The sequence below is a fragment of the Canis lupus genome, chromosome 8, assembly GCF_048164855.1.
Source record: "Canis lupus baileyi chromosome 8, mCanLup2.hap1, whole genome shotgun sequence".
Lineage (NCBI taxonomy): Eukaryota > Metazoa > Chordata > Mammalia > Carnivora > Canidae > Canis > Canis lupus.
The window spans coordinates 70,762,232-70,774,699 of record NC_132845.1 but is presented as its reverse complement, the minus strand read 5'-3'; the positions used below and the strand labels follow the sequence as shown (position 1 = coordinate 70,774,699).

General features: G+C 44.4%; 1 protein-coding gene across 6 annotated transcripts in view; it reads right to left on the bottom strand.

Moving 5' to 3' along the window:
* The window catches only part of HIP1 (huntingtin interacting protein 1), a 158,037-nt gene that overhangs the window by 43,293 nt on the left and 102,276 nt on the right, over positions 1–12,468 (bottom strand). For all 6 annotated transcript variants that reach the window (XR_012035925.1, XM_072837424.1, XM_072837425.1 and 3 more), the window contains exons 2-4: positions 8,979–9,042; positions 5,347–5,489; positions 5,034–5,090 (exon numbers count right to left, since the gene is read on the bottom strand). Coding sequence is in view for 5 of the 6 variants with exons in the window: in XM_072837424.1 (XP_072693525.1) it covers positions 5,034–5,090; positions 5,347–5,489; positions 8,979–9,042 (264 nt within the window). In the remaining variant the exon portion in view is untranslated. The remainder of the gene's footprint in view (positions 1–5,033; positions 5,091–5,346; positions 5,490–8,978; positions 9,043–12,468) is intronic.

The following is a 12,468-nucleotide window of genomic DNA, read 5'->3' as shown; positions in this document are numbered from 1 at the left end:
AAAAAATGGACCAAAGACCTTAACAGACACCTCTCCAAAGAAGATATACAAAGAAGATAGCAAGAGAGATGGAGAGATGCTCCACATCGTCTGTCACCAGAAAACGCAAATTAAAACAACACTGAGATACCAGTACACATTTAGTTAGAAGAACAGCCAAAATCCAGAATGCTGAGAATACCAAATCCAGTGAGGGTGTGGAGCAATAGGAGCTCTCACTCATTGCTTGGTGGCAGTGCAGAGTGGTGTGGCCACTCTTGAAGACAGTTTGGCAGTTTCTTATAAAACTGAACTTACTCTTACCACATAATTCAGCAATAGCACTCCTTGGTTTTTACCCAAAGGAAATGAAAGCTTACGTTCAAACAAAACCTGCACATGGATGTTTATGGACGCCTTATTTATAACTGCAAAACGTGGAAGCAACCAACACCTTAATTGGTGAATGGATAAACTGTGGTACATTCAGACAATGGGGTATTACTGAGCACCAGAAGTGAAATGAACTATCAAGCCCTGAAAAAACATGGAGGAACCTAACTGAATGTTATTAAGGGAAAGAAGCTAATCTGAAAAGGTCACATACTATATGATTCCAATCCTATGACATTCTGGAAAGGGCAAAACTGTGGAGACAGTAAAAAGACAAGTGGTTGGGGGTGCCTGGGTGGCTCAGTCAGTTGAGTGTCTGCCTTCAGCTCACGTCATGATCTCAGGGTATGGGATGAGCCATGTGTCGGGCTCCCTGCTCAATGGAGAGGCTGCTTCTCCCTCTCCCTTTGCTCCTCCCCTGCTCATGCTCTCTCTCAAATAAATAAAATAAAAATCTTACAAAAAAAAAAAAAAAAAAGACTAGTGGTTGCCAGGGGCCAGGGGAGGTAGAGAGGGACAAATAGGTGGAGCACGGAGGATTTCGAAGTCAGTAAAAGGATTCTGTATGATACTACAGTAATGGCTACATGTCCTGATACATTTGTCCAAAGTCACAGAATATATGTCACAATACATACCACAGGTGAACTATAATGTAAACTACAGATTTCAGGTGATGTATCAGTGAAGATGTGTTATTTGTTACAAATATACCACGCTGGCAGGGGATGTTCCTAATGGGAATGCTACACCTGTTTGGGGGCAGGGGGTATAGGGGGAATCTCCATACTTTCTGCTCAATTTTGCTGTGAACCTAAAACTTGCTCTAAAAAAAAAAGTGGGGGGTGGTGCCTCCTGGGTGGCTCAGTTAGTTAAGTGGCCAACTCTTGATTTTAGCTCAGGTCCTGATCTTGGGGTCCTGGGATCAAGCCCCAGGTCAGGCTTCATGCTCAGCAGGGAGTCTGCTTGAGATTCTTTCCCTCTCCCTCGGCCTCTCCCCACACTGGGGTGCGTGCTCTCTCTCAAGTAAATAAACCTTAAAAAATGTCTTAATTGAAAAAAAAAAAAAGTAAAAAGGTTCCTAATATCCAGAAACTCTCAGCCAAATGGAAGAGACAACTACATAGGAAAAAAGGCCAAAAGGAATACCAGTTTGGGTAACAAGTCAGGCTAGGTATCTGGGCTGACTTTCCTACTGAAAACTACTAAAATATTGAGTAAAATATTTAAAACTTCTTTTTGAAGGCATTAATGAGCTAACAGGAGTGTAAGGAATCCTCAGGCTAAGGACTGAATCCATATAGGTAGTAGAAGAATAAGTGGAATAAGTGATGGAGTTGGTGGGGAGGGGACAGGGGTTTTGCCACACCAGGTGAACTAAACTTTGGTTCTCTGGATCTCAGGAGCTAGGTGGTGGATAGGAGGCAGGGCTCTGGCCTGCCCATGTTTAAAAGTCTGGTGGAAGAGCAAAGATTGCTTCCCTGATATAGGGGAACTAAGAGTGAACTGGAAATAAAACAGATCCCAGCACTCCAGCACCTAAGGAGTTCTCCCTGAGGGCCTCAAACCACTGTTGTAGATCAGAGGGAGGGAAAAACAACTCCTGGGAATTGGACCTAGGAGCCAGAGCTCAAGGGAATCCGCCTGGAATTCACAAAACCTTAAGCTGAGAATTTAATTTAGAGTGATTTCAATGGAAGCAAATGCCCATTCTCTCTGGAGGAACCTGATGTGAAAGAGTTCCCACAAATAAGATTCTTCTTTTTTTTTTTAAATTTTTATTTATTTATGATAGTCACACGAGAGAGAGAGAGAGGCAGAGACATAGGCAGAGGGAGAAGCAGGCTCCATGCACCGGGAGCCCGACGTGGGATTCGATCCCGGGTCTCCGGGATCGCGCCCTGGGCCAAAGGCAGGCGCTAAACCGCTGTGCAACCCAGGTTTCCCTTTTTTTTTTTTTTAATTTTTATTTATCACAAATAAGATTCTTAGGAAAATGAGCAACTCACAGTGAAAAATAACTAAGGACAAGAAGATACTCCATAGCATGAACAACATTCATCAAAAACAATGGATGACAGGAATAGATCTTGAAGGACTTTAGATAATGGAAGTATAAGAAGTGATATATGAAATCACTGTTTAATTTGTCTTAATAAATAAAAGGCTGTCTCAAAATATATGCAGGATACAAGAAATCATTAAAAAATGACAAACAGATTTGGGGGGAAAAAAGAACTCCAAGAAATGAAAGCTAGACTAAAATTATATATCTTATGAAGAGGTTTAACAACAGATTAGGCCCAGATGAAACAAATGAACGAAAAGTTGGATTTACTGGAATTATGCAGAATGCAGGAAAGAGGAAAACAGGTAGAAAACCATGAAGCAGGAGTTTAAAGACATGGGGTGGGGGTGGGGGGGCACCTGGCTGGCTTATTTGGTGTAGCATGAAATTCTTGATCTCAGGGTCATGAGCTAAAGCCCCATATTGGGCATAGAGCTTGCTTAAAAAAACAGACACTGGGGGATAGAGTAGGAAAAAAATAACATAACCAAAGTCTCAGAGGTAAATATAGAATGGAGCAAAGGCAATAGCTGAAGAGACAAAGAGAATTTTTCATGACTAATAAAAGATATTACACTGAAGATTTAAGAAATTTAAGGAATTCCAAATAAATCTGTATCTACTCTTAGATCTTTTGTTTTTTAAGATTTTATTTATTTATTCATGAAAGACAGAGAGAGAGAGAGAGAGGCAGAGACATAGGCAAAAGAAGAAGCAGGCTCCCTTTGGGGAGCCTGACATGGGACTCGATCCCAGGACCCTGGGATCAAGACCTGAGCCAAAGGCAGATGCTCAACCACTGAGCCACCCCTGGTAAGAACTTAAAAATGGCCAGAGGAAAACCAGATTTGCTTCAAAGAAGGGATAATGAGTCTGACAGCCGACTTCATGGAAATGATAGAATCCAGAAGTTAGTGGAAGGATATTCTTGAAAAATATCGTCTATGTGCTGAGAGAAAATAACTGTGCTGAGAGTGCTGAGAGAAAATAACCCCAGAGAATCCTAAACCCAGAGAGAATATTTTGCATGTAGGAGGGTGAAATAAAGACATTCCCAAACAAGTAAAATCGGTTATTTGCCACCATGAGATTCTCACCAAGGAAAATAATTCAGGAAGCAAAAAAGGGATCTCAGATGTTAGAATGGAGATATAAAGAAAGAGCACAGAATAAAACAATTAAATTAAAATATCTTGTATAGAGTCTAAAAAAACCAAAATAAAACCAAAATTAAAATACATGACAACAATAACAGACAAGTTTAGAGGGAGGGCATGGATGAAAATATTCTAAGGTCTTTGTGTCATAGAGGAAATAGTTAAAGATAAGAATTTTAGCTTTTCATAAACTAAATATACATTTTGTAATTACTGGATAACATATAAAAGTAAAAAATCAGAGTTTTAAAAAAAACCTCCTAACTAGTAATAAGGGGAGAATGGAATGAAAAAAAAAAAATACCCAGTCAATCCAAAGAAGACAAGAAATGAATAGAAAGAAAGAAGGGGCAAATAGAAAGCACAAACTAAGATGGAAAATATAAATCTAAAATATTCTCGCATTACAATAAATATAAATGGGGTAAATGTGCAGCTAAAAGACCAAGATTGTCATCTTGAAAAAGCAACAACAAAATCCAACTAAATGCTATTTATAAGGGACTTTTCTAGGACACAGAATATAGAAAAGTCAAAAGTAAAAGAGTGGAAAAATATACAAATTCCAACAAAAAAGAACACCCAAGCTTTCCATGTTTAGAGATATAATAGAAAGCTCTCCAGCATGCACCTGGGAGGTTTGGGGGAGCATGTTTGGTCTCAGCTTTGTTCAGACCAACCAGCCTGTGATGTAGGAAAACCTGCTTCCCTCTCAGGGCCTGTATTCTCATTACCAATGGGTGGACTGGATGACATAATTGCTGACATTCTGTGAGTGCAGACATATACAGGGAAGAATTTGAAGGAAAGGGCCAGAACTCTCAATCAGTAGGGGCAAAGAGACGTATCACAATCAACACAGGATAGTCTTCAAAATGTAAATTATGTGCCATCCATACACATACTCTTTGGACAATAGAATCTAGTGGAGTTCTGGCATGTGTATAAAAACCTTCTTTTCCAGTTTATTCTGAAGCCACCACCTACCTTCTCACCCCAGCCTAAGGCACTGAGAATCCCTAAATTCTCAGGAAAGAAGGGGAAGAAAAGGTACTGGCATTAAGAATCAGGAATGTTAGTTCTCAAGGTACTGTGACCCACATGGGACTGCAGAAGGAGAGACAGACGCAGGAACTGTGGCAAAGTCACTGCTGAGGGATCCCAATGCCTGGAGAATGTTACAATGTGAGGGTCCATTGGCAGGAGAAATTCCCAGGCCCTAGAACTTCCCTCTAGCTGCAGGGACCCCAGGTAAGACTGTGGATATCATGGTACTACTGGGGAACATCGTTGACCCCTCCCTGATGCTCATGAGATAGAGAAATCCTAAGAAAGTTGAAAGAGATGAATTCATTCCGTTCCACAGTCCTTGTTCTGTGGCTTCTGGAGAAGGAGAAGCAGGTACAGGAGGCCCCCGGGTGCATCTCCAAACTCACCCACATCCTGCTCATGTCACTCAATTCATTTTTGTATCTCAGGGAGTCCTTCAGGACCTGGAGAAGGAAGAGAACAGCTGATGAGAGAAGAGAAGGCAAGGAGACAGAGGATGGTGTGAGATGGGGCTAGGTTTGGCAGACAGGCTAGCCAGAGACAAGCCCGCCTCTAACCAGTAATCAAAAGGACATGAGAAGGAGGCACTTACCCCCCTCTATGTGGGAGTGAGTAGCGCCCCTTTCACCCCAGGCAATTCCACTTTCCCCACATGGATCCCTGGATCCCTGGCTATCCCCAGTAGCCCCAGGAACTCACGTTCGGGTGTCCATCTCGGAGAAGTTTGTGAAACACGTGGCAGAACTTCCAGCAGAGGACAGCGTTGCTAGAGAGGGGCAGCCGGTTGACAACAGACCAAAAGGTCTGTGCCCCTTTCTCATGGTGGGTGCCCAGGATGCATGGTGAGGGAGGGTCATGGAAAACATAGGCACAGGTGTTTTCCAATTTTTTTTTTAAAGATTTTATCCATTTATTCATGAGAGATACAGAGAGAGAGAGAGAGAGAGAGAGAGAGGCAGGCACAGACACAGGCAGAGGGAGAAGCAGGCTCCATGCAAGGAGTCCGACGTGGGACTCGATCCTGGGTCTCCAGGATCAGGTCCTGGGCCGAAGATGGCACTAAACTGCTGTGCCACCAGAGCTGCCCCGTTTTCCAATTTATACAAGTGTGCTCTGGGCTAGCGGTGGTCCTGGTTTGCCTTTACCGGGGAGATGCTTTGGTTGATACCAGAGCTTTGCTGTGGGAGGCAGACTCTGTCCTACCCCTGGGTTTGCTGCGGGTGTGAGGGGGCCTTCAGGTGAAGAATGACAGCTCACATTTTTAACAACACATAAATGTGTCTCAAAGTTCTTTCTTATCCAATATTAAGAAGTGAGGGCATGCTTTAGCTCCTCATCAGGGGCCCTGACCTTCGTGGGGCACCTTGGCTCCTCTTCCAGGGAGCCTCTGACTCCTCTCCATGTAGGGATTCTGCTCTTTTCCATGATTTATTTTTTTTATTCAAGTATAGTTGGCACCCAATGTACATTCATTTCAGGTGTCCGACAGTGCTTTGACAACCCCACATAGCTATGGTCTGTCACCAGATGACACTATTTCAATACCACTGGCTATATTTCTGATGTTGTACTTTTCACCCCCACGACTAGTCATTCCATAATTGGAAGCATTTTCCCAAAATGTAAAATGACTCTTACACCCCACCCCTTCTATAAGACTTCCTGGTCTCATTCAGGGTGAAGTTCAACTTTCTCCCTACACCTTGCACTGGCTGTATGTGGAATCCTGGGGCCACTTCAACCCGAGATCTGATTCCAAACACACCCACGGACTCTCTGCCATGATCTGCATGTAATAAAACTCCATCTGGTCTCGCGTGATTTTAAGTTAGTGCCTCTGTAATTAGTGAATTCCTTTGGGCTGTGTAGAGGATGTCCACATTTCCTTTGTAACTGTTTGCTTATACCCAGTAACTGGGCATCATCAACTTGAAGGATAGGTCTTTCCCAGAATGACGGGCTTCTTTGTCAAGGCTTAGGTAAGATGCAGGGTGCCATGTAGGACAGAAAGACTTGCCTTGGGTCAGAAACTCTATGACTCATCCAGAACACATGTTGTTTTGCTTCTGAGCTGGAAGGTATCATCAAGTTCCTTCCCAGAGTGATATTTGCATTTCGAGGCGGGTGAGCTAGAATAGAACACAGACTTCTGGGTCTGGAAGCTGATGTCAGCTTTGGTCTTAGAGGGGTTTCTGAAATAACTACAGTCTCCCCTGAAGCACTAGCCTCCTTGGGCTAGATGAAAGCCAAAAGGAGAAATGGACAGCTCCTGACCCATCCCATGGGCTGACCTCGCACGGCAGACTGTGGTTACTCTACTGAGAGCAGTGTACTGAAACAGAAGCTGGAGCAGGTGCAAAGCTAGCCTGGCACCCTGACTTTGAAAGAGGCAAGGGGACCTATCTGTCCTTTGATTTCCTAAGCATTTTAAGGCACCCATTGTGTGTCTGGCACTATAAAAGGTACTCAGGGATATTAAAAATAAATAAATAAATAAATAAATAAATAAATAAATAAATAAATAAATAAGACTCAGTCCCTAGTCCTCTGGGAGTAGACACATGGCGGGGGCGGTGGGGGAAGTTAGACATCCAGGGTAAATGGTTGTGTGAACAGCAATTCTGATGTCAGACTTCCAAACGCTTCAGCTGGCATTGAGGGTAGTTGATGGTCTCCAAAAAAGAAATCAATAAAGAGTAAATGTTTTGGGATATCTTTAGGCTTTAAAACTCTACTTTTGGAGTTAAGCTTTTCAACATTTATCTGCCTCTTCAATTGGTGAGGCAGAGAAACTCACAGTCGGTTAGAACTAGAATTTTCAAATGACAGACAAGGGAATGAAGGCTCATGGAGGCCCTGCTGGACCCACTCGAAGCTCCAGAGCAAGCCAGGCTACTACAGAGGTGGGATTCCAGAATCTCCTTCTGATGCCCCTTCTCACACCCCCAAGTATCCCTGGAAGAGTGTATGGTGGCCCTGCCAGACCTCGTCCAGCGCATAGGCCTCTCACAAACCATATCTCTTATTTTATATCTCAATACCGATCAGTATTCTTAGCAGACAGGGATCAGGACTGGGTAAATCCCCCTGAGGAAGTCAACTGAGCCACTTATAATGAAGGCTTTTCTTGACTTGGTAAAGCAAGGGGACCGTGCCTTTCTGGGGATAAAAGGGCAAGGTCTAACTAGGTTCGCTGTTGGGCCAGGTTTCTGAGGTACCTGGGAGACGTTCTAGAGTCCCCATCCTCTAGCAAAGCCCTAAAATACAACCAAAGTATCTTTGCACCAAAGACAAGCTGCTTTCCCACCAGGAAAGAACAGTACATGCTGTTAGCAACGCTTCCCAACGGCCTGCCATGCGCTAGGCATGATGCTGGCAGTGCGGGACTTATTTGGCCATCTCACCCAGAGGGTCTTCTCCAGGGGCTGAGGTGGGATGGCTTTAACATGAGCTGTTCTGACCTGGCTGTGTCACTGCCACCGTGATGAGCCCAGGCAAGCAGCAGCTGCTCATCCCAGACAGAAGCCCAGCCCCCACTGGCTCTGGGCTGTACCCTGCTCCGCCCCAGCACACATAGAAATAATGGCTTCAACCCCCTGGCAGCCTCGCCTTTGGAACTTTGGGGATTCTATAGCTCAAGGGCAGATCCCAAGGGATCCCAGAGCCAGATGCAGGCTGCACTTCCCTCCAAAGCTGCACCCCCTGAGGGTGGCTGCCCAGAGCCTAACTTGGTGTGGGGGCAGGGTGTGGGGAGGTTGGTGAAAACCTCTAAGCCACCAGTTCCCTAAGCTGCTTTGAGGTTCTTCTTCGCTGTTGACTTTGGGTGAACCAGCTCACAGGTGGATCTCATTTCCATGGCTGAACCCCTGCACCTGGGTAGTAAGGCAGCCAAGGCCTTTGTTTGGTTTTCAAGCTCGGAGACGGGGAAAGGATCATGTTCCCAAGGGGGTGGGCTGTGTGGCCCCTATGCGCCAAGTGCAGGACCTGGTGTACTTTGACCACACTTGTGAAAATCCCTCCTGTGCCCCCGGGAAATCTGTCAAAGAGAGGTACAGATGTGGCAGTTCTGAGAAGGTAAGTCCTAAGAGGATCGGGGTCCTTGGGAAGCAAAAGAACAGAGCGAGAAGGTGGCTTTGGTCCCTTTGCCCTGATGAGCTGTGGTCTCCAAGGCCAGCTGCTACCAGCCAAGGCTGCTCAAACCCCACTGGAGACCTGGCCAATGTGGGGGTTCCCCTTCCTGCAGCTGACTAAGGACACCTCACCCCGACCTCAGTCCCCACAATTTGACCCGCCTTGGGGTTGGTCTTCTCAAGCAACATCCAAAAGGATATTTCTGGCATGTTTTTCCTTTACAGCCACTTCCTGCGTATTAATGGCCTTATTGATGCTGACAGTCTGAAAAACAAGAGGGAGGGGGAAGGGAAAGGAGGCTGAGATGAATAAGCTTCTAGAGTATCTGAGACCCTCTCAGGCACCCCACCCCTGTCTCCCTGTAAGGACTCTTCCCCAGATCCCCGAGGACCCCTCTGTCCCGGAGGTCCTGGTACAGGGCCTCTAGCGGGGGGCAGAGGTGGGCAGAGCTCCCAGGCCAGCTGGCCCAGGCTGTCCTAAGGCAGCGGGCTTTGTTGCCTGGCATTGGCTGTGCCCAGCTGCTGTGCCCGCCTGCCACTCATTCACTTGGCACAACAACATGGCAATTAAAGCCTGCACAAAGGGATGCTTTTCATCCCCCAGGGAAACATTATTTCTCCGGGAGCAGGAGGAAGAGGCACTGAGATCAGGGAGCGGCTGTGGCCCAAAGGCCATCCAGCCACCCCTCTCTCTCACCGCTAGAACCTTCCACAGAGTCTTCCCCAGCTGGCCCAGGTCTGCAGAGGTCACTCTTATCTCTTGTTTTCCCACTCCTGGGCACCTTCCAACTCTACCCAAATCCCCTTTATTTATTTTTTTATTTTTTAAAGATTATATTTGTTTATTCATGAGAGACAGAGAGAGAGAGACAGACAGACAGACACAGGCAGAGGGAGAAGCAGGCCCCATGCAGGAGCCTGATGTGGGACTCGATCCCAGGACTTCAGGATCAGACCATGGGCCAAAGGCAGGCACTAAACTGCTGAGCCACTCACGGATACCCCCCCCCCCTTTTAATTTCCTTACTTGTGTAGCACATTAAAAATATTCACTCCCTTCCAGTTGTGTTAAAAATTATAACTCTCTTTGGAATTTAGCAAAGCACGTGTACATAGGAGTACAACTTAACACAAACGCATAAACAGGATCATAACATGTAGGCTGTTTAAATATAGGTCCTTTCCTTTTTCTGTTTTCCTGTGCTCCTCTTCCAGAGATGGCATTCCACCCAGAGCCATGTTAATGTGCTATGCATCATACACACTCATGCACATGCACCTCTCTGCCTACCGAAGGGGTTAATTCCACCACTGTTCTAGAGAAATGGAATCGTCAAATACAGACTTTTCTACATCCTACTTTTCTCACTTGAAAATACGAAAAATTCTCTAATCAGGATAGCAAAATTCTAGCTCATTCTTTATTTTTAATTAATTATTATTATTATTATTTAAAGATTTTATTTATTTATCCATGAGACACACACACATAGAGAGAGGCAGAGGCACAGGCAGATGGAGAAGCAGGCTCCCCACAGGGAGCCCCATGTGGGACTCATCCCGGACCCCAGGATCACATCCTGAGCAGAAGACAGACGCTCAATCGCTGAGCCACCCAGGTGTCCCGCTAGCTCATTCTTTAAAAAGACAGCATAATATTCCATCGTATGGGTTGGTGTGATTTATATAAACATTCTCATACAGGTAGGCAATTGGTTTTTCATTGTTGTGGGGTTTTTTAAATCACTGTAACCATTTTAGTAAACATCCTTATACATGTATCCTTATTAATTGATGCCTTCATTTCCAACAGGTAGATTTCCTAGAAGCGGGGTACACTAAGTTAAAGTGTTGTGTTGTTTTTTTTTTTAAACTTCTCATTATGGAAAGATCCAAACACAGACAAACTGAAGACTAATCATCACTCACAGCCCTCAGAGTCAACCATTACAAACATGCAGCCAAACTGCCTTCCTTATGGACAATGGTTCACTAACATTTCTGTAAAGGGTCAGTTAGTAAATATTTTAGGCTTTGCAGGCCACATGGTTCTCCAAGCAAGTCCTCAATTCTGCAGAAGCTGGAACACAAAAGAAGCCTCACAGATACTAAACAAATACGTAGCAGAATGAGCATGGCTACAGTCCAATAAAACTTTATATACAGGGATCCCTGGGTGGTGCAGTGGTTTAGCGCCTGCCTTTGGCCCAGAGCGCAATCCTGGAGACCTGGGATTGAATCCCACATCGGGCTCCCGGTGCATGGAGCCTGCTTCTCCCTCTGCCTATGTCTCTGCCTCCCTTTCTCTCTCTCTCTCTCTCTCTCTCTCTCTCTCTCTCTGTGTGACTAACATAAATAAAAAAACTTAAAAAAAATAAAAAAAATAAAAAAATAAAAAAAAAAAAGAAAAACTTTATATACAAAAAACTAGGCAGTGGTCTAGATTTGGCCTATGCCTGTGAGTGTACTGACCCTTCCTTCCTACCATCAGCCACTAACCACCTTGCTTCCTGGATCATCTAAGTAAAATCCCAGGCATTACATCATTTTATGAGGAAATAGTTCAGGAAGAACCTTTTAAGCAGAAAAAAAAAAAGATGATTTACAAATTAACCATAATACCATTATATCACATCTAAAATTTTAAGGATACTTCCTTAACATCATCAAATGATTAATGTACACTTCCACTGGCAATGTACAAAAGCATCCCGGTCACCATCTTTTTTGTTTGTCATGGTGACGTTTCGCTGTGACTTTATTTTGTATTTCCCTGATTGCTAGTGAGTTTTGAGTATTTCCTTACATGCTCTCATGGTTGTCAACTGCCTTACATGGTTACATATGCTCACCTCAGCTTTGATAGCTTCTCCTGCCCCTGGATCATGCTGGTAGACTCCTACATTGTCTTCTAAGTGTTTGTTAGTTTTTTTACGTTTGAGTCTTTATCTGGGAAAAATACATACCTATGTACATGTAAATGTAAACATATTGTACAAAATAGGTTATTTCTAGGCTTTATCAGGATATGTTCTTTCAAATCTGGTTTGAATAACTTTGGGCTGTTTTGTTTTTTTTTTAAGATTTTATTTCATTTATTTGACAGAGAGAGAGAGACAAAGAGAACAGAGAGGGGCAGAGGGAGAAGGAGAGGGACAAGCACAATTACTGCTGAGTGCAAAACCTGATGTAGGGCTTGATCTCATGACCCTGAGATGATGACCTGAGCTGAAATCAAGAGTCAGACGCTTAACCAACTAAGCCACCAGATGCCCCTGTGCTGTGTTCTTTAAGTCTACTTTTTCAAGTGCTTTTTTCTTTCCACTCTCCAACAGCATCAAGCTCTGTTGCGCGTTGAATTGTGTCTCCCCCGAAAAAGATGTGTTTGCATCCAAACCTCCCCAGTACCCAGCAATGTGATCTTAGTCGGAAGTAGGATCTTTGCAGATGTAATTAGTTAAGAGGAGGTCATAATGGATTAGGGTGGGTCCTAAATCTGGTATGACTGCTGCCCTTAGAAGATGACCACGGGAAGACACGGGGACACACAGACACATGGGGTAAGACACAGATGTGAAGACACAGGCAGAGATTAGAGTGAATCACCTATAAACCAAGGAATGTCAAGAAAGCCATCGACCACCAGAAGCTTAGGAAGAGGCAAGGGAGGATTCCCTAGAGCCTTCAGGGG